General features: G+C 34.3%; 2 protein-coding genes and 1 pseudogene across 3 annotated transcripts; all 3 read left to right on the plus strand.

The window, feature by feature from the left end:
- The first annotated feature begins 689 nt into the window (after window positions 1–689).
- LOC149516389 (B3 domain-containing protein Os03g0619800-like) lies at window positions 690–4,890 on the plus strand (annotated as a pseudogene). Its single transcript, XR_016345465.1, has 10 exons — window positions 690–1,173; window positions 1,441–1,963; window positions 2,075–2,209; window positions 2,440–2,709; window positions 2,811–3,131; window positions 3,204–3,409; window positions 3,634–3,916; window positions 4,494–4,513; window positions 4,602–4,664; window positions 4,834–4,890. The product of XR_016345465.1 is annotated as a B3 domain-containing protein Os03g0619800-like (transcript).
- On the plus strand, window positions 4,373–22,997 carry LOC111292276 (uncharacterized). The gene is made up of 13 exons (XM_089766245.1): window positions 4,373–5,289; window positions 5,396–5,744; window positions 7,423–7,509; window positions 7,611–8,052; window positions 8,326–8,513; window positions 8,686–8,968; window positions 14,499–14,701; window positions 14,920–15,205; window positions 15,376–15,624; window positions 15,733–15,902; window positions 15,996–16,273; window positions 21,683–21,788; window positions 22,326–22,997. Exons 3-13 carry the CDS (start codon window positions 7,441–7,443, stop codon window positions 22,995–22,997), a joined length of 2,946 nt encoding a protein of 981 aa, XP_089622371.1. The 5' UTR covers window positions 4,373–5,289; window positions 5,396–5,744; window positions 7,423–7,440.
- LOC149516390 (B3 domain-containing protein LOC_Os12g40080-like) lies at window positions 16,954–20,300 on the plus strand. Its single transcript, XM_089766601.1, has 8 exons — window positions 16,954–17,049; window positions 17,646–17,905; window positions 17,981–18,054; window positions 18,115–18,308; window positions 18,499–18,987; window positions 19,196–19,478; window positions 19,680–19,801; window positions 20,003–20,300. The coding sequence occupies exons 1-8, from the start codon at window positions 16,954–16,956 to the stop codon at window positions 20,249–20,251; spliced, it is 1,767 nt and encodes a 588-aa protein (XP_089622727.1). The 3' UTR covers window positions 20,252–20,300.
- Window positions 22,998–23,044: the final 47 nt, after the last annotated feature.

The raw sequence follows: 23,044 nt of genomic DNA on the forward strand, positions 1-23,044 counted from the left end.
AGATTTTACCATTGGAATTACATTTGTGGTTAATGATCCTATAATACCAAGGAGCAAAAGCTTATCTTGTCTCATCCAGAGTGTAAATTTTGAATTTGAGACTTTCTTGCTATCAACTGTAATTTCTGTAAAAGGACAAGTTTTGGTTCCATCAATAAAACCAAGTAGATTATACTAAAAAAGAAGAGCATCAAATTGGGTTTTCTAAGAATAGTAGTTTGAAGGACTTAATTTTATGGAAAGTTGCATAACAACATTTATAATAATTAGATTAGATTGATTGCAAGGTGTATTGATGATGGTTTGATTTGAGGGAAAAAAATAGCTGTGCTTTCTTCAACCATGATTGATTTGTAGTCAAAAGAATAAGTAGTTTGGATAAGAAAGAATAGGCTAAAGATAAAGGATAGAGAAACTCATGAGAGTCAATGATAGCACTTATACCATAAATCAACAATGAAATTGTATGAAAATACTCATTTGTATTGATAGAGGTATATACATTTATACAAGAGTAGAACTTTTTTATAAAAGAAATAAAATTAATTCATAAAATAAATATGTACAAGTATAATTCAAGGATGAGATTGAATCTGTAATGATTGTATAAGCATGATTTATAAATGAGATGAACTTGCCTATTAATATACGATGGAGCTGCTATATAATGCCAAGTGAGTTGGTGTCCTGTCTACCTCACTTGAAGACTTTTAGATTGAGTTTGGATTTTGTAAATCAAAATATTCCCAACTTTATTCTCAAATTCTTCTTTTAATATGCGGTTATAGATTACTAGAGCGATAGAGATAGATAAGTCTGTTGTTGTTGCAAACCTAGTCATGATGTGAATGACCGATGGAGGAAGACAAACCAGAAGCTTTAAAGAATCTGCCCTTTAGTTTCCTCGGGCCCAGAAACAATGAATTTAAGTGTAAATAGCTAACTACTATCATTAAAACTGGATTAATTACTCTTTAAATGCGGATTATTAACAGTAAATAATGGAGGAGAAATTACTCAAGCTAGGTGCGAAAACTCTCGTAGGAAACCATTGATGTTCCACCATGACTTCTCATCGTGGAAGAAACAATGATCATTCCATGTTTACGTCCAAAACTCCCCAATTTTTCAAAGTAATTCTTGAGGAAGCAATTCAAGATGGGAAACTTGGAAGTATTTATTCTTTCTCTCTTTGATATTCCTACTTGTAATCAGTTCATGCATCAATTTCCTTTTAATTGAACATGTCTATGTATGGTGATTATTAGAATCAAAGACTAGGAATGTTTTTCTTTATATCAAGTTTTACCATAAATGTAATCGAACGGAGAGAGCAATCTCAAAGTTGCAATGGGTTTCATGTGGGATATGGGATCATCTTTTTTTTGCAATGCATTTCCAATTTTCCTTGCATTTATCTTAATTAAAGGTATTATTCAGGGGATTCCTAGAGCTTTTGTAAGAAAATATGGAAAGCAACTGTCAAGCCCCATTCATCTTGAGGTCCCAAGTGGTGCAATATGGCAGGTCGAACTGACAAAGCGTGATGAAAGGGTTTGGTTGCAAAAGGGTTGGCAAGAATTTGCAGAGCATTATTCACTGGAATTTGGATCTTTTTTGGTTTTCAGATATGAAGGGAATGCTCATTTTCATGTGTTAATTTTTGATAAGAGTGCTTCGGAGATCGAATATCCATATACTGGTACTGAAGGTGATGATGATATGTCTGTTGAGCTTTGTGATGCCGTTTCAGCGAGTAGGAAAAATAAAGAGAAATTACATTTGCCGTGTCCTCAGCCTTGCAAGAAATTGAGAACTAATTCCTCTAATCGAACTAATTCAAAGTTAGAGATTTTATCTTCTAGCATTAGCCCTGATGACCCCAACACTAGAAGGATTAAACTTGGAAATCTCAAGAAAATTGAAAAATCATGTTGTTCTAAAGGACTTCGACAACCTGATGGTATGCATTCTTAATATTAATTTTGACGGTGCTTATTTTTGAGATCTTCAAATTCAGATGCTCATGTCATTTTTCCTTTTTCTGCCTATTGATTTTGTTTATTACTATGAGTTCCGAGTCTAGCTACAAAAGGAATTGGAGGCATTACAACTCGGAGAAGTGTGAAAGCAGAGGTTCGAAGCTATGCGCAACGGTTGACAGCCACCGAAAAGGCTCACGCAATTCAAACAGCTAGGGCTTTGACAAGTATAAAAAATCCAGTTTTTATGGTGGTCATGCGTCCATCATATGTTCGCTATAAATTTAGTATGGTAACATTTAAAACGAGAACCTGACTATTCTCTAAATCGACATTTTGCTGACTCGAAGATGCTTGAAATTACTAACTTACCTAGTATTTGTACTCTTGTTTGGACCAAAAAAGTTTCATATTCTGGTTTCTTTTCCCTTTGTTGCTTTCCAGGCTTGACCATCGAACTTTGCTAGGAAATTTTTGACAGTGCATAGGGGTCATCTAACCTTACGTAATTCTGCTGGGAAAACTTGGCCAGCCAAGTACTATCGCACTGCCGAAAATAAAAATCCACATGCATGACTCCAAGGTGGTTGGAGAGCATTTGCAAAGGATAATAATCTGAATGTTAGTGATATATGTGTCTTTGAGCTAATTAAGCTCCCTGAAATCTTAATGAAAGTGGTCATCTACCCAGTCGTTGAAAATGCAAGCAAGGCCTGTAGGCTCCTGGGTGAGTAGAACCTGAAGGGCATTGATTTAATGATTGGTTTGTTTGTGTGAAAATCTATGGAGATGCTTTATTTCTTTTGATAATTTTCTTTTGGTAATCAGCTGATGGGAGCATAACCGGTCGAGTTAAAACGAGAAGCTTGGTCAGTGATACTGAACCTAATTTTCGGCAAAGTCGATGTCCCTCCAGCTCCAGAGAATTTAAAGATCCAAGGATTGAGGAAAATGAAAGTCACTCGTTTATTGAAATCTTGGATGACTGTCCGTTAAACCAGAAAACAAAAATGACATTGGCATCCCAATGCTCTCAACCTTGTAAGATGATGAGAATCGATCCAAGTGCAAGCATTCAAGTTAAAGGGATTAAGCTTGAGAAACAAAGGAAAAGCGTGAATTTCCAATATTTAACAAAAGAACTTGGGGGTGATCTTCTTTATGTTTGATGAAAGTAATATATGCTTGCAAAGCTATTGTTTAATTTTTCAATCTTAACAGGTGAATTCAAACATTCTGCAAAAGTTGATAGTGGAGGGATGTCAGATGCTCAAAGGTGTCTGGAACCTGACCTTATTGGCAAGATGCAACCATTGACTCCAACTGAGAAAGAAAGAGCTTGTATACAAGCTAGTGCTTTCAAATCTGCAAATCCCTCTTTCACTGTTGTGATGCAGCCATCATATGTTCTTAATGGTAGTCCTCTGGTGAGAAATCGGTTCAAAGACTTCCGTTGAATCATCTGTTCATTCCAATTATATATTTCAAGTTTAGCAAATGGCTCTTTATTAGTCCCCATGCATGATGAGCTTGTCTGGTTTGGAGCAGAACACATCCCAAATAGAAAAAGACTAGTATGAATATACTTTGCTGATTAATATCTAAAACTATCTTTGTTCTTATCAACTTTTTTTTTCTTTTCCTTTGGTAGCACATACCCAACCGATTTTCCAAGAGATATTTCAAGAAAAATGGTGAAGTCATCCTGAGAGTTTCAGATGGGAGGACTTGGATTATTGACTACAAAAGAATATTAATCAGTATTCGTGCAAATGCCATATTTTGCACTAAAAGCTGGAGAACGTTTGTGCTGGACAATAAATTGAAGGTGGGAGACGTCTGTGTTTTTGAGCTGATCAAGGAAAATGGAATTTTGTTGGAAGTTGTGATATTTTCAGCTGCTGATATTGCAAATTCTTCCTCATTGAAATTAGGTGAGTGGAAGTTAAAAATACTAATCCCCTTGGCTATCAAATTACTAGTTAAAAGATAAATCTAGTCAAATCTAGTAAACTGGAAATTCTACTCATCAACAAATTAGGTTCCCAGAATTAAGACATGTTAGATTTAAGTTTAAAACTAAATCTAGTCAAGCCTAGTAAACTGGAAGTACTACTCATCTACAAATCAGGTTCCCCAGAATTAAGACATGTTAGATTTAAGTTTAAACTAAACTTTTAACATGCATCAAATACTCAAGAAAAAAACAATATTCCTCAACTATCAGTTGACTAAATGTAGGAAGGTTTACTCTGTAGACACATGGAAAGGGTACAAGTGTGTAAACTACTTAAGGAAGTTCTCAACCATTCACATCACAAACTCTTGAAGGTGAAGCTATATAAACTTGTTTCAAACATTCCATTCTTCAAAAAGGTTGTCCGATAGTTTCACCTGGAGAGCATTGACATAGATATGTTCCAAGCAAAACACAATAAGCACTTAAATTTTTTCCTTTATCGGATGGTTTCTTTGTCTTAGTTAGTTATATGTATCAGCTTTATAATGCAGACTTTAGATTAAATGTTCCAGTATTATTTTCTTCATCTGAGTTGTTATGTCATACTACACGTAACACAATTACAGGCATGATGATATTTAACAACTACTATTTTGCAGGCTGCAACACCTAACTTTATTGGGAAATATAAACTAAGTTCACAGGGGGAAGGTATCCCTGATGTTTGTCTGAGCTGATTAAAGAAGTATAACAATGGTTAGAAGTATATATCCATCTTCAAAAACGTTGTTTGAATGGTCAGGGTCATCTTGGAGAGCCAGATGGAAAGATGAACACTGTTGCTAGGAAAGTTTCATTTTGTCCTTCCTCTTTTTGTTCTGTTATTTAAAGGTCAAGAGTCCTGACCCACTTCTTGAACTACTTTTGAAAGCAGTTGAGCATATATGATTTTCAGTTCCATATTCAGGTTGAGCATATATGGGCCTAATTTGTTGGATGAATCAGGTTTGTGCACATCTTATTGTTTAATCATTTGTGAACTGCATGGAATTGGGTAATACTACTATGATTTTTGGACTTCTTATTTTTCCATTTTCTTGCCTATGTTAAAATAAAACTTATAAAGTTCTATCCTGAGACAGAGCAGGAGTTGAGAGCCAAATTTAACTATAAGCATGCAAGGCTATGTCACTTTGATTCCAAATATTGTTTCCAACAAGTCAGTTTCAAAATTAAGCCCGCCCTTAAATATTGGTGCCAACTGCCAAGCTTCAACAGACTCTACTATTACAGCACAGGGTTAACTTTTATACAAAGACAAAGAAGATAGGAAGATTCATAGCCAAGGTAATATGCTGATTTCAGTGGCAGAATTTGCATTAAATACTCTATAATCATGGCTTTAGTCCTTTGGACCCTTTAATATTGGTAACACCTCAAAATATTGGTCCAGTTCCCCTTTATGCCAAGCTATTTCTTGGGGGTAATCTTCAATGAACCAACGGATTCCACTTCTGGCCATTAAATGCCAAAGGATAATGAGTTCCAGCTGACAGTCATAGTAGCATTTAAACTTCTAGTCCAGAAGCAGAATTTGGATCAGAATTGAAAATTAATTTGAGCAGAATATATTGGCTACAGCATCAGATTTCAAGTGAACTCTGAAAGAGAAACTTGATTGTTTTCTGGACTCTGGAGGATGAGTGATGGGTTCTCATTTCCGGAGAGAAGATGAGCTGTTCGTGTTTACACTAAATGTCCCCATTTCTTCAAGATAACCCTGGAGAACTCCCTTCTTAACGGTAAGCTTGTTGTAACCATTCTCCTCTCTCTGCATTTTTCTTGGTTATGGTTACTGACTGGATTTTCTATGAATGTCTAATTGCCTTGTTCTGGCTCTGTTGCCTTCTTCTTTTCTCATATCTAAAAACCAGGAATGCCATACTAAATGTATCAATTTTTAGAAGACATGATTAAATATTTTGAATGAAAGTTCTGCTTTTCCTGTCAAACATTGGTGTTAGATTTTTATTTCCAGAGTTTCTGTATTTTCGATCCTTAAATGACTTTCAGAAGTCTTTTAGTATTTACTTTAATGGAAAATTTTTTTCCCGCATGGTGATTGCATCCAGATTGAATTGAATATCGTAAGTGATAGAATGAATCACTTAAATTAAATTTTAATTTTCTTAAGAACTTGGTATTAGTCAAATTGGAAACTCCGTATTTTTCTAACGTCTACATGATAAATGAGAATATATAATACTTTTAGCAGTAAAATATTTTTGGATAGGCAGTTACATTTTATATTCTTGTCTTATCAGAATCCGATTAAATCAGATAATACCAATGAAATTGGTAACTGACATTTAAATCTTTGGATTCGCTTTTATTATTAGATTTGATCCATGGTTTAATACTTAAACCTGTAAATCAGCCGAATTTTATTAAATCAGATAGAGTTTAAATATATTATAATTTAAAATTTTAACTAAATTTATGGATTGCTTCGCCATTTAAACAAATTAATCTATTTTAAATAATTAAAAAAGTTACAAATTCACAATATATAATAAAAAAGAAAAAAGAGTAAAAATTAAAAATTAAAATTCTAAAGAAAACAATTGGATTTGGTGTACAACTTGAAAAACCTATCCCTCTCTGCTTTCTCCTTCTTAGTGCCGCATCAAACTCAAATTCAGTCAAGCTAAGCAGGTTTGAAACTTGAAGTTTTATTCTTCTTAGTGCGCTGAAAGAACTTGGCATCAAAATACAAAGGTACATGAGAGATCAATTTTTGAAGGCCAAAATCTTGGTCAGTTTGAACTTTGAACTGTGATAAAATTTGTAGTCTATGATGTAGCCTCAAACTTTAGTTTAGTCCTCCAAATATGATTGAATTATTTGATTAGTACTTTGAATTAGAAGTTTGAATTTTGAGTTTAATTTTATAAATTAAACTCATTTAATATATATTTTTAATTATATGAAAATTTTCTCACACTTATATTATGTTATAAATCTTAATTATATGAAATTATTTGTAACATAATTTATTTGTTTTTTAAAATATTTTTTATCTGATTGATTATGTTGACCTAACATTGAATCATTAACGATGATCTGACACTTTAAATAATTCATTGTTCAATCCAATTTTGACAACAATTGGTGAATCACCACCTGAAAGTTTTCAGGTCAGTGAATCAATGAATGGGTCAATTGTTTTACTTTAATGTTCTGAGTCTGAGGTAACGATATCATGCAACTGATCATCATTATCATGATTCTACCTCGAGCCCAGCATTTGTGGTAATTTGAATTAATTTCTCATTGATGAGTAGTTAAGCTACATGTCTTGGTAGCTGGGAATTAACTATAAAAGATACCAAGCTAGTTATGTATATAATTCCAGAAACCTAGCAACCATGCCTTTCCTGAGCTGTTTCACTAATGACTTCTTACTGTTCTTAAAACCAGAGGGAGAACTATCATTCCATGTTTACACCAAAAACACCCCATTTCTTCAAGATCATTTTAGAGGCCGCTATTCGGGATAGGAGGCTTGTAAGCATTCTTCTCCTCCTCTCTGATATTTCTCATTGGTTTGAATTATACATTCATGTGCCATCTCACTTATCTGAGACTTAGATTCATATTTTCTACAGGGGATTCCTAGAAAGTTTGTGAGAAAATATGGAAATGGCTTATCAAGTCCAGTAGTATTAATGGTCCCAGGCGGTGCTACATGGCATGTTGAACTGGCAAAATCTGATGGTGTTGTTTGGTTGCAAAAAGAATGGCAAGAATTTGCTGAGCATTACTCTCTCAAGTATGGGCATTTCTTGGTGTTCAGATATGAAGGGAATTGCAAATTTCAGGTACTCATATTTGATATGAGTGCATCAGAGATAGAGTATCCATACATTAGTTATATTGAAGATCACCAGAGTGATGAAGAGTGTCAAAAACCTGACAAGGAAGAAGCTGAAACTGATACCTTTGATGAAAACTTGTATGAGACTCTTCCACACGAGAAAACTAGAAAGAAATCACGACCACCATGTTCTCTTCCTCGTAAGAAACTGAGAACCACTCCAACAGACAAAAGTAAGTGCAATTCTACATTTTACAAATTCCGGCTCCATGTTCTTATCTATAATGGTTGCAAATCTAGTGAATTTTAACAACTGCATTCCAAGAAAATGAGAACTCACCTTTGGGCATGTCTAATTCTTTATTAGTTTTTAATGTTTTGATAAATAGTTTTAACTAACCTTTACCTTTATGCTTGTCTTTCTGCTTTTATTTATTTATCACTCTTTGGGGAATGATGATGAATCTCATGTCATATTTATTACTCTGTGAGAGTTCTTTGTTCAGATAAAAGAGATTGTGAAGATTTGTCTAGTGGTGCAGGAGGCCTGCAAACTAAGGTTCCTAGGGAGAGACATGCATTTGGAGCCAACGAATATGATAAAGCTTTGCAAAGAGCCAGTTCTTTCACATCGGATAATCCTTTTTTTGTGGTAACAATGCAGCCTTCATACATTAATCCAGGACGCAAAATGGTAAAGCTTGGATGAAACCTGCCATACCATGAATAATTTTTTAATTTGTTGACCGTTGACACCCCTTGTTTATGGAAGTCGTGTATTTCAGGAAATTATTGCTTTTGTAAAGATGAGTTAAACTACAGGCATCTTTCTTCTTCCCATTTGAACTTTTTTTTTTCCTGCACAGTGCATACCAACGGACTTTACCACAAGGTTCCTGAAAGAAAATCTTGGTGATGTAACCCTTTGCACATTGGACGGTAAAACTTGGTCTGCTCAGTACTGGCGCTATATAAGCAGAAACAAATACATAAAAGCAATCCTCTATAATGGTTGGAGGGAATTCATGCAGTACAACAAGTTGGAAGCTGGTGACGTTTGTGTTTTTGAGTTGATTAAGCAAACGGAAATCTTGTTGAACGTAGTTATTTACCGGGTTCGTCAAGATACAAGTTGCTGTTCCACATTGTGTGAGTAATAATCTGCTAAGTCATTTTGTCTTGTTTGATCTAAGCATTTGCATATTTTTCTGTCATTCTCAAGTTGAATTGGAAGGAGATGATAATATCAGACTGAAACAATTAAAATCCAAGTGAAACTTAGTAGCTGATATTGAATCTGACTGCAAGATTGATGATGAAACTGAATTGATGAGTCTCTGTGAACAATGTGCCATTGTCTGCATCTGGTGCTCATGATTCAAAAAATCAGATTGTTGGCTTCTAGAGAAGTCTTAGATGACACTTAAATTTGGAGTTCAAATTTCGCGGGCTTATTTATAAATATTATATATATATATATATATATATAAATTTCCAAATGTCTATTGAATCAGCATTTAGTTAATGTATCCTAGGCTTTGTAATTTAGAGAGAATTAATTGAAGCGTACACGTGATAGTGTCATGGTCTTGGAATAGAGTCAGGAATTTCACATTGGTTGATTATTAGAGTTGGTCTTGAAATATAAAAATTCACATACTCTAATATTTTTTATGGGATAAAATCGTATGATCAAAAGGGTTAGAATAAATAATACCTCATAAGGGTATAAACCGTGATAGTTAAACTGATCTAAAATGCTAAATGAGTACATGTTTGGATTCTAGAGCTGCACAAGTCTGGAAGTTGAGACTCATCCCGTGATAAGTGATGTCAGAACCAGCTTTGAAGGTACTAATGATGTGCCACCGAAGACAGTGGACTTCCGTTGGAGTGAGAAAAGATGTTACGGTTCTGGAATAGAATAAAAAATTTCATATCTATTGAATATAGAGTTGGTCTTGAGAACCAAAAGAATTAAAACGGATAATACCTTATGTGGAAAAACTAAGAAATAAATCAGTGTGAAAATTGAATGTATATTGAAAAACTGCTCATTTAAAATTATACAAGAACCTTAGGTTTATATACAACTAACTAGGGGTTGAACTAGGAAACTAAATCTTCCTAAAAAACTAATCCTATAATTGAAAGATTTTTTATCCTAATTTTTTGTCCTTAATTCTAGGGATACAAATATAAATATACAGATTACAAGATTACAACTAGTTGTAAATAAGTGTTTTCCCACACTTCCCCTCAAGCTGATGAATAGGTGTTTTTCATTCTCAGCTTGAAAATAATTTCTTGAAATGTTGTACTGCTGAGACATTTAGTCAACACATCTGCAAGTTGACCCTTGGTTGATACATAAGGTGTACAAATCAACCCATTGTCTAGTTTCTCCTTTATGAAATATCGATCTACTTTAATGTATTTTATTCTGTCATGTTGCATAGGATTGTGTGCAATACTTATTGCAGACTTGTTATCACAATAGAGTCTCATTGGTCCATCCCACTTGATCTTCAAGTCTTCTAGGATAATCTTTAACCATAGTAGTTCACAAATTTCTTGAGCCATTGCTCTGAACTCTGCTTCAACACTTGATCTTGCCATTACATTCTGTTTTTTACTCTTTCAAGTCACAAGATTACCACCTAAAAAAGTGCAGTAGCTTGAGGTGGATTTTCTATCAGTTACTGAACCTGCATAATCAATATCTGTATATACTTCTAGAACTAACCCCAAATTTCTTTTGAATAAAATACCTCTCTCAGGATTGACCTTCAAATAGTGCAATATACAGTAGACAGCTTGTAGGTGCACTTTTTTAGGACTATACATAAATTGACTTACTACACTCACAACATATGCTATATCATGTCTAGTATGTGAGAGATAAATGAGTCTTTCAACTAATTTTTGGTACATTTCTCTATTTACAGCAGCATCTTTATTAGCTTCTCCAATTTTATGATTAGGATCTATAGGGGTATTTACAGGTTTACATGTGAGTTTCTTAGTTTTCTTCAGAAGAACCACCATATATTTCTGTTGTGAGATGAAGATACTATGCCGTGAGTGAGCTACTTCAATTTTTAGGAAGTACTTCAATCTTCCTAGCTCTTTTATCTCAAATTATCTAGCCAAACACTGTTTTAGAGATTCTTTCTTTTTTTTTATCATCTTCAGTTACAATTATATCATCAACATATACTAATAGAACTGTGACTCTCCCTAAATTAGAGTGCTTGATAAATAATGTGTGATCTCTTTGACTCTGTTTATATCACATTGCTAGCATCACTTTAATAAATCTCCCGAACTAAGCCCTAGGAGACTGTTTAAGGCCATATAAAGCCTTTTTTAGCCTGCATACTTTGTTTGCTTCTATATGATCTCCAAATCTCAGTGAAACCTTCATATATATTTCTTCTTCCAAATCACCATTTAGAAAAGCATTCTTTACATCAAATTGTTGAAGCTGTCAATTATAATTTGTAGCCAATGATAACAAAATCCTAACTGTATTTATCTCAGTGAAACCTTCATATATATTTCTTCTTCCAAATCACCATTTAGAAAAGCATTCTTTACATCAAATTGTTGAAGCTGTCAATTATAATTTGTAGCCAATGATAACAAAATCCTAACTGTATTTATCTTGACAACTGGAGCGAAAGTTTCCTAATAATCCACTCCATAGATTTGAGTGTAGCCCTTAGCCACTAACCTGGCTTTATACCTTTCAACAGTACCATCTGCTTTGTATTTTACAGTAAAAACTCATTTACACGCCACTGAATTTTTTTTTTTAGGCAACTCTACCAGTTTTCATGTCTGATTTTTCTTTAAAGCCTCCATTTTCTATTTTCATGGCTTGCCTCCATTTCTCACTGGATAATACCTCGAATAATGTAGTTGGAATAGAAATAGTGTTTAGGCTCACAAGAAAATTTTTATGGGATGGTGAGAATTTTTCAAATGACACAAAATTAAAAATTAGGTATAATGGATGCTTAGTACATTCTTTAGTTCATTTCCTAATGGCAATAGGCAGATCATAATCACTAATTATAGTTTTAGAAGATTCATGCTCATTTTGAGAAACAGAGTAAAAAATTATAGTTACCTCATTTTCAAAGTTAGGATCAAGTTTTTTGACTGGCACTGGTTCAGGATCTGAAACTTTTCTTCTTGAGTACACCTGTAATTCTTTCATAGAATCAAAAATAATATTATCCTTTATCACATCTTTTGTATTTGGAATGGGTTCAAACTCAAATTCAATATTTGACTTGAGCTCAACAAAAACAGGTTTCGACTTAGAAGAATTAATGGGTGTAAATGTTGAAGAATGAGACAAATCAAGCAAAAAGAAATCTTTATCCTTATCTTCCATGAATGAAGTCTCCCCCTGAAGATAAGGTTGAGTAAAAAATGATTTACTTTTTTCAAAAGTGACATTTACAGACACATTTACTTTTTTGGTAAGAGGATGATAGCATTTATATCTTTTTTGAATTGAAGAATACCCCACAAAAATACACTTAATCACTCTTGGATCCAATTTTCCCCTATTATGACTGTGAACATGAACAAATAATGTACAACCAAATATCCTAGGTGTGAGATTGTTTGTGGTATTGATGTTGGGATAAAATTGTAAGAGTAGTTCTATAGGAGTTTTAAATCTTAAAACCCTTGAAGGTAACATATTTATAATATGTGTGACAGTGAGAATAGCTTCCTTCCAGTAAAATTTAGGTACATTTGCTTGAAAAAAAAAGACTCAAATTATGACTAGTAAATGGTTGTTTTTTCTCTCTATCACTCCATTCTGCTATGGAGTATTAACACAAAATGACTCATGGATAATCCTCTCTTTTTGAAAATAAGTAGATAGACTATGGTTGAAGTAGTTTCTTACATTATCAAACTTAAATCTCTTGATTCTCACTCCAAATTAATTTTGGATCATGTTTTGGAAGCTTAAAAATATATTATTCACATCTGATTTGAATTTAAGTAAAAAAATTCAAGAGACCCTGGTACAATCATTTATGAATGAAACAAATCATCTCGCATTAGAAATATTAAGAATTGTAGAGGGACCCCAAATATCACTATAAATCAAGTAAAAGAGAGTAGAACTTCTTTTGTTACTGATTGAAAAAGACACACGTCTATGCTTTGCAAGTTCGCAAATATCATAATGAAAATCTTCGATATTTAATCCTTTGAACAAAGAAGGAAACATGTTTCTTAAGATTTTAAAAGAAGGATGTCCAAGACGAAAATGATACAACCAGATTTTGTCTTTATTGGAAGATTTTTCATAAAGAAATGACAAAGATAAACTATTCTTGATATTACTTGTATTATTTGATGTCTCAAGATAACATAGTCCATCCTTCTCTTTAGTAAGTCCAATCATCTTCCCCGAACTCTGATCCTAAAATTCACAATAAGAAGGATAAAAAATTATTTTACAATTCATATCTCTGGTAAGTTTTTGTATAGATATCAGATTAGTAAACAATCCAGAAACATGAAGAATATTTTTTAGAACAAACGAGGGATTAACTTGAACATCTCTTAATCCTGTCACTGTGGTAAGTGAACCATCTGCAACAATAATTTTTTTATTACTAGGACACAGGTTATATGTACTAAACTTTTGTGAGGAATGTGTCATGTGATCTGTGGCTCCTGAGTCAATGACCCAAGAACTCGTAATAGGCTTAGCCGAGACATTTAATCCATGAGAACCGAAAGCTTTACCTGAATTAGAAACCTTACCCAAAGAACATACCACAATAGGTTTTTCAAAGATTTTCAATAAGTTTCTCAGCTTTTCAATTTCTTCCCTATCGAATTTTTCTTGTTTCTGAGACATCTGTAGTACTTCAGTGATTTTTTCAATTAACATTTCCTCAAATTAGGTGGTAGTGATATCTTTTTTTGAAAGAGTTCGGCAATGAAGGCCTAAACAAGATTCGACAATTAAGGCCTAAAAAAGTCAGCAATGAAGGTTGAAAATTTTGCTTTTCAAGAAAAGCCTAAAGCTCTGATATCATGTGAAAAAACTAAAAAATAAATTAGTGTGAAAACTGAATGTATATTGTAAAAACTGCTCATTTAGAATTATACAAGAATCTTATGTTTATATACAACTAACTAGAGGTTAAACTAGAAAACTAAATCTTCTTAAAAAACTAATCCTATAATTGAGAGATTATCTATTCTAATTTTTTGTCTTTAATTCTAGAGATATAAATATTTAATTCTAAGGATACAAATATAAATATACAGATTATAAAATTATAACTAGCTGTAAATAAATATTTTTTCACACCTTATAAAAGTATGAATCATAATAATTTAACTGATTTGAAACATCAAATGAGTGTACGTCCGTAATCCTAAAACCACACGGACATGGAGATTGAGTCTTGGCCGTGACAATAGCACTTCAAAATTCGTTCATTGATACAATTTTGACCTGAAGGCTATTCAGTCTTTTGGGAGGAAGCTAGGAGGCAAAGGAAAATAATTGAACTATTCATGAAGAAATTCAGGGACAGCAGTCTTCATTCTTTTTTTGAGTAAACTGAATTTATTTATTACTATATATCATGGCAAGGTTTGAAGATTTCTTGTTGATGCATATCAGGTGGAATAAACTTTTCGGCAAATGCTAGTAATGGAAGATTGTCAACGCAGAGAAACACAAAGTCTAAGCATTTGTGCTTGATGCGACCATTGACTTCCCATGAGAAAGCAAGAGCAATTCTAAGAGCTAGTAATTTCAAATCTGAAAATCCTTTTTTCAAGGTTGTCATGCAACCGAGATACCTGAAGGATAGATGTAGCCTGGTAAGATTTCTACTAGAAAACTTTTAGGTCCTTTCTTCTTTAATTAATCTCCTTAGATTGGTTACATAAGTGTCTTCTAAGCACTACACAGACGTTTTCATAAGCGGATTGTGGTTTGGTCTCTCTATGGGAAACTAAAATGACGCTCCTTTAATTCCTTGGTTGGACACAGTTTTTTCTTCCCAGGTTCTATGATTTTTTTCCCCTTACCTTTCCAGAGCATACCATACAAATTCGTGAAGAGATATCTTGATGAGAAGAAGGATCAAGTCATCCTTCAAGTTTCAGATGGGAGAACTTGGATTGTTAAGTTTTCTGTTAAAGTATTTACCTGTGGACAACATAAAGCTGAATTCTATCATGCTTGGAGGGCTTTTGCACGGGACAATAATTTGGAAGTAGGTGATGTATGCGTCTTTGAGCTGATCAACCACAATAAAACTTCATTCAAGGTCTCCATTTTTCCAGCTGCACCAGGTGCAGGTTTTTCTCTGTTATCACAAGGTCAGTAGGATTCTATTTGGTTTTGTTGTTAAATTAATGACATTTTCAATCTATTGGTTAATATATTTTTCTGTAATCAGCAGAAGATACTAGAGCCAGTCGAGTTGAATCCAAATATTGCTTTATACGAAAATCTGAATCTGATGATCATTTTATTAATTGTTGTGTAGGAAATTCTAGCTGTGCTGCCCAATTGACTGCCCCAAGATATCAAGCCAGTGGACAGAAAACCAAACCTAGTAATTGTCTGCCATGTCCTCGGCCTTGTAAGACGATTAACAGAAGATTCAGAACCAATTCAACCCGTAATACTAGGATCAATTCTTTTGTAGAAGCATTGGTTCCAAATCTTAGACCTGATGACAATAAATTTAGGGAGATTAAGCTTGAGAATCCAAATGAGAATCAAGGTTATGGAGGTAAGAATTTTTATTTATGATTGCTAGGTGTGTATTTTAGATTTGTTAGTTTTACTACGTATTGAGAGCCTCGTGTATTGCACTGTTTCATGGACTTTTCCTTTAAAGCCACATCTACAAGGCGGAAAGGCCCACAAACTGAGGGCACCAGGAGGACACAACCGCTACGAGCTGGTGAAAAAACTAAAGCTCTTCAAAGAGCCAGTTCCTTTAAGTCTCAGAATCCATTTTTCGTTGTTGTTATGCAGCCATCCTATGTTTGTAGTGGGCATGTATTCGTAAGCATTCAATACAAAACTTGAATCGATTCTCTTATCTACAACTTAAAATAAGGCTCCTAAAGTCTAATTTATTTACTGATTTTCATGCAGGCTATACCATTGAACTTTTCCAGGAACTACTTGACAAAAAGGGTTGGGGTTGGGGATGTAATCCTCTGCATGAAAGATGGGAAAACTTGGTGGACTAAATACTATCGTGAAGCAAACAAAGCAAACCCGAGAGCAAGACTCATTGAAGGTTGGAGGGCATTTGCAGAAGACAATAACTTGGGAGTTGGTGATGTTTGCGTCTTCGAGAAGATTAAGTCAAAGGGCCATGAATTGTCATTTAATGTAATTATTTACCAGGCCGCAGTGGACGAAAAATAGCTATGTTAAAAGCTTTCTTTATCTTTTACTAATGGGTAATTGAAAGTAATTAACTCTCGGTCATCATTTACGAGGGGTCTACTTTTGGAATTTCCTTTTTAGCTGGGCACGATTGTTTGGATTTTTTTGATGTAAATGTGCAAAGTATTTGTACTCGTTCATTTTTTCCTTCTCCCCTCTCTTTCTGGTTGAAAAACTTGGTGTGGAATTATATCTGTTCCCATACTCAATAGCAGTTATCATTTTATTTATTGTATTTCATTGTTTCATGACTAGAGAAAGTACAACGGATGCAATTTTCATGTTAATGAGGACGCCATCTACCAATTATGGTCTGCAAGTAACTTGGTAGAAAAAATGGGTTTGGATGTGATAGAAGTGTTGCAATGAGAAGAAATGACAAGTGAATGACGAAACCATTCTTCTCTATTATCTTGTCATGGCTACAACTGGCTAATTGTCAAAACCATTCACTGTCAGGATCTGAGTCCCTCTTGTCAACTGTCAAGGAAGAGTGGAGTTTGCAGCTAACAGAGTGGTCTCGAACTTGCATGATTGCTCTTCAATAATAATTGGGCCTGGCCATTTGTTAATAAACTATAAATATATATTAACCCTGTGTTTTAGCTGTTTAGCATTAGGTTGTAAGTACTTATTCTGAACTCCTTCAAGTTTAGCAATGGCTTCTCATCATGGCAGACGTAATGTTTATTCACCGGAACCACTCCATTTCTTTAAGGTGATTCTCGAGGATGCCATTCAGAATGGCAAACTTGTAAGTTTATATTTTCTCCTAGTTCAATGAAAGAAATTCTTTGACTTGTTATGGATGTCTTGAAAAAATGTAATAATGAGAGTAAATTGTAACTTTTCAATGGCATTTGGCATTTTAACAGAAACAAGTAATTTTCATTTGCTTGCTCTTTTTATGCCATCTCCACCTTTATGGGTTTATATCTCTGCTCTACCAGTCTATGGTCACTAGAGTTTTCATGGTTTTTTTCCCCCTTTAGATGTCTAGATTCAGTCACAGGTAATTATTGCAGGATTCAACGGGCTTGTACCTTGTACTTTTGATTAATGTAGTCTTAATTTAATGTTCTTAGTGTCTGCACTTTTTTTTTGTCAGAACAAGTATGTATATTCTACACGTTTGACTAATGAAAAATGTGATTATTTTTTTACCTTCCATATTGGATTTTGATATTCTTCATTAGTTATTATACTAATAAATCTAATGGACAATAGACCCAAAATCCAAAAAAAAAAAAAAAAGAGAAATGGCAGGGGATGGGAATGATTTACTATATTTTGTAATTTACAATATTTGTATGGTTCTTGATTAGAACGTTTATTCATTTTGGTTCACAGGGGATTCCTCACAAGTTTGCGAGAAAATATGGGAATGCCCTGTCAAGCCCAGTGCTCTTGAAGGTCTCAAATGGTGAAGCATGGGATGTAGAACTGAAAAAATGTGATGGTAAAATATGGCTGCAAAATGGCTGGCAAAAATTTGCAGAGCATTACTCTCTGGAGTACGGACATTTCTTGGTTTTTAGATATGAAGGGAATTGTCGTTTCCATGTCCTCATATTTGATAGAAGTGCATTAGAGATTGAATATCCAAATGCTAATGACAATGAGAAAATTCAGCAACAAGAGGAGAAGATTGAAGAATCTGAAGAGGATGACTCTGTACAGATCATAAATGACACCTCCACAGGCATGAGAAGGAAACCAGAATTGCAATGTCCTAGGCCACGGAAGATGATGAGAAAAAATCCTGGTGATAAAACTGAGAGAACATTGAAGTTTGAATCTGTCGCAGCAGGATTTAAACATAATAATGGGTTTTCAACTGGAAAAGAAGTGATGAGATCGACTAAAGTTTGCAGGGTGCAACAAGTGAAATCTGATGAAAAATCTAAAGCTCTTCAGAGAGCTAATGCTGCTTTCAAGTCCGAAAATCCATTCTTTTTGGTTTTCATGCATCCAACATATGTTGATCTTTGTTCCCAGCGTCACTGTGTAGTGGTAAGTTATCCATTGAAAACTGTGCTAGATCAAGTGTGTACCAAAAAGTAGTTTGCAGAGATGAGCAAAACTTGCAAGCATTTTTGATTCTCTTATTTGAAATTGATTTTTTTTTTTCCTTTTTGCGTTGAATTTTGTTTTCTAAATTTAAAGTTATATCTTCTGTTTTGCACTAATTTGTTTTATGCAGAGTATACCTAAAGAGTTTTCCAGGAAATATTTGATGGATCATGGTGATATAATTCTCTGTGATTCTAATGGAAAAACTTGGTCTGCTGAGTACCATTCTACGCTAGGAAGTAACAGACGACCTTATGTAAAACTCCGCAAGGGCTGGGGTACCTTTGTACGAGATAACAACTTACAAGTTGGTGATGTTTGCGCCTTTGAGTTAATTAATTGCATTGAAATATCATTCAAAGTATTAATTTACAGAGGTAAGAAGGCAAATTTTCATGAATCACGAGCTTTTCCTGACGTTTGCTGTCCTGCAAAAAGGGAAGCTCGAACCTCATCTACTCATTGGGGATGCCAGAAACCACTGAAGGCCCCTGAAACAGCTCTTCAAAGAGCACAGAAGGCCCGTAAAAGAGCTCTTCAAAGAGCCCAAGCTTTCACCTCTGAAAATCCATTTGTTGTGATTGCCTTACAGCCATCATATGTTGGCAAACATGCATTGGTTAGTTTTTTTCAATTGAAACCTGTTATCATGTTTTTCCGTACTGATCATGATTTTGCTGATGAAATATGTTACTAGAAGAAAGATGTTGGCAGAAATGAAAAATAGTAATAAGCATTTTGCATTCCATCCTTTAAAATAAAGTAGTCTCTTTTCTTTAAAAAACAATAAATTGAATTAACTGGTATACATTTTTCTTTTATACCAGTGTATACCAGACCATTTTGCCAGGAAGCATTTCAAGGGTACCTTCACCAACATTGCTGTAGTCCTTTGTGTTCCAAATGGGAAATCATGGCCAGCAGAGTACCATCAGCGAAGCAGTGGAAGACCATGTGGAAGAATCTGTCATGGTTGGAGGGCATTTGTAAATGACAATAAATTAAAAGTTGGTGATGTTTGTGTCTTAGAAATGACAAATGACACTAAAACTTCCTTCAAAGTATTCATTTTCAAGGTCATTGCAGACGCAAATTGCCACCAATCACAAGGTGTGTAAGTCCACTAGTATTAAGTCAATGATCCCTTTCATTCATATGCCTAAATGCTTGGATTTTCTCATTATCAATTTTCCCTCACTGGAAAACTAGCTAACAAGTATAAATAGCAGAGACCATATGTTGAATCTTTAAAAACATAGGCGAAACCGGCATGTCTAGCCCAACTGATACATGGAAATGGACTTCGTGCAGGAGTTAGCCAGGAACCTTTAGGCTTGATTTCACAGTCTCCTAAAGCTGTTAGAGAAAAAGCCTTAGTGCCTCCGTACTTCAAAAGAGTTGTGCTGCCATCTCACCTGAAGGAGCAGCGTGTGGTAGGCTTATTATCAATGAATTCCGACATATATACTGTGACCAGTGTTGCCTCTGATTGATTCCCTATGCTAGTAGTATTCCTTATTAGAATTTTGCAGGAATCATATATATGCATCGGTTAAACGGCTTTTGTGTGCTAGTAAATTGATATCTGAGAGCAACGACAATAGTAACAATATTCTGGAAACTACTTTGTGCAGGATATACCATTTAGATTTGTTAAGCAATATTTCAAGCCAAACATCCAGGAGGTGATACTTCAGGTTGCAGATAGATTGTGGCCTGTCAAGATAACAAGCAACACGCGTTTCCGCATGGCTAAATTAACAATCGGCTGGATCGAATTTGCAAGGGAAAACCTTCTGAGAGAAGGAGATATATGTGTCTATGAGCTGGATATAGTCTGCAATAACTTGCTAAAAGTATTCATTTCCAAATGTGGTCATTAAGTTGTATTGACATTTCTGTTATTTGCGGAAGCAATCTGGATCAGTCAATCAGGAGACAGACTGGATTTTAGTTTATAGAACTATCTTTTTCCCTTTCCTCTTGTTTTTATTGTAAAGTCAGGAACTATTAGACATTAGTGTCCCTTCCATGTAGGTGGTGAAACTTGGTTAAAATGTAGGGAAAAGCATCAAGAAACAAATGCTGAACAGATAATGTTGTTTTGGCAATGGAGGATAAAGCAGGGAAATAATTTTTAATATAAAGTGTTGTAACGAGATGGAAAGGGAATTGAAATTGGATATTGCGAATGAGATAGAGCATAGAGGGAAAGGAATTTTAAAACAATCTAATGGAACGACATTTTCAGAAAGGAAAACAATTTTACTAGCGATAGAGATGTCCATGAGTACTTCTGCCAACGGGCAACTGCCCCTTGAACTTGATCAACAGGGCTTGGTTTGAATCATGACTACTCCCAGCTAGATTTCAATTTACTTCCCTCATTACATCATGGAATACGCATTTAGTCTGACTCGACCCAGTTCGTCATCATCACCTCTCGTACTCAGCCCTATATTGTTCGAGCAAATGCTTCACGGAATCACCATATCTCCAGACTCCAAAGCATGGATCAGGGAAATTTGTACCAGAAGTTTATGTCAGTTATTAGTCAAAAGAACACGCCAGCTACATCACACGGCCCAAAAAAATCCAAGAGTTATTAAATGAGATATTTGGCCTGATAGCCCATAAACTTTTGTCAGGGTTAAAAATAAAAAAGAGAAGAAAATTGGAATCTATCGCGAGGTTTTTTTTTTTTTTTTTTTGACAAAAACAAATTGAAGGAAAAAAAAAGAAAAAAGGAAAAATTTGAGGCTGAAATTCGTGATTTTAGCCCGATTAAGGTAAGAGTAGTCTCTAACTTTACATGATATCTGTAAATTTATATGTTTATGGGATTCATTCCATGTGACGAGGGAAATATGAAATCATCCAATGGGTTTCCCCTTGTACGTGAACTGATGAACATCCTAAACTTTCCTTATTCCAGGCTAGAATGTGGCCTACTGAGTACTGACCTTGAAGTTTGCCCTTCTTTGTCTTTGACAAAAGAAGAGTGGAATTTTCAGTCAACACTCAACTGTTTTGTTGTTTTCCTGAATTTGCATTAATTGCTGTCTATGACTATTAGTTTTTTATATTATCACAATTTTTAATGTTTTATTACGTAAAAAAAAAAAAAAAAAGAGATTGAAGGAAGAAATTTGTGTATATTATAGCTACGAATTTTTCAAGCATTAATAAAATGAAAAAATTCATTAAAAAAGTAGAGAATTTATTAAGCAGACAGCCACATATATTTCATGCTATCGTCTTCTCAACTTGATTTTTTGTTAAGTTCTCAGACTCATTCTCTGGAGCTGTTCAAGTATGGCTTCTTCTCATCAGCAAGGCAATGGCCATTTAAAGTTTATAAGCAATCTGCCTCATTTCTTCAAGATAATTCTCCCAGACACCATTCGGGATGGCAAACTTGTAAGGATTCTCCTATTCTCTCTCTTTTATCTGATATTTTGATAATCTCTCAAGTAACTTGTTCATGCATGGACTCCTGAGGACTAGTCAGTGGTGCTCTGAAATGTGATTCATTTCCATTGCATTTAACATTTCACATGAAACATAATTATTATACTTTAGATGTTCCATCAGCTATTTTGTATGTCCTTTTCCTTCCCATTTTGTCTGATCATATGGTTAGCATTAGTATCTTCTTGTCTTTACAGATTGCTATCTTCATTAAGTTTTTGTTAGTGGATTAGCAATGTTCTTAGTGTCAAAACCTTTGGAGTTACTAGTGAAGTGATGTGATTGCATGAATTTTAAAAATTATGTACTGATAGTTTCTTTTTTTTTTTTAATTTTTGTCAATTGATTATGGAAAAAATAGTCTGAAGCTGGAAGACTTGTCAGCTTTATTTATAGCAGAAAATTAACAGGTTTTGGCATACATGTAGGAAATTGTTTGTTTTTTCTTTTTATGCATATATATCTTGATTAGAGGTTCCTTTACAGGGGATTCCTAGAAAGTTTGTGAAAGATTATGGAAATGGCATGTCAAGCCCAGCACTGCTCAAGGTTCCAACTGGTGCAGTATGGAAGGTAGAACTGATAAAATGTGATGGCAAAATTTGGCTGAAAAATGGCTGGCAAGAGTTTTCAAATCATTACTCTCTGGACTACGGGCATTTTTTGGTATTTAGATATGAAGGGAACTGCAATTTCCATGTCGTCATTTTTGATAGGAGCGCTTCAGAGATAGAATATCCATTCACCTGCAATAATCATAGGCTATCCAAAGAAATTGATGATTCTATACAGATCATAGAGGACATCTCTTCAAGCAGAAAAATGAGAGAGAAATCGCAATTGCCATGTCCTCGGCCACAAAAGATTTTGAGAAGTACTAATTCAGCTATCAAAACTGAGACCAATGTGAAGTCTGAATTTCTGGATCAACAGTTTAGGCATAAAGGATATCCAGCTAGAAAAGGTGATAAGAGCACAAATCATCATAGGATTCAGCAATTCAAGGCTGATGAAAAGATAAAGGCTCTTCAGAGAGCTAGTAGTGCTTTTAAATCTGCAAACCCGTTTTTCTTGGTTGTCATGCAACCATCATATGTTGATCTTGGTAAGAAATGCAGACTGGTAAGCAATCAATTGAATTCCCACTATATCTTATGAATCCATTACTTCATATGCGTATGAAAATATGTTAACTAAAATATATA

Source organism: Durio zibethinus, chromosome 10 (genome assembly GCF_047325235.1).
Source record: "Durio zibethinus cultivar Kanyao isolate XHJ-2024 chromosome 10, ASM4732523v1, whole genome shotgun sequence".
NCBI classification, from domain to species: domain Eukaryota; kingdom Viridiplantae; phylum Streptophyta; class Magnoliopsida; order Malvales; family Malvaceae; genus Durio; species Durio zibethinus.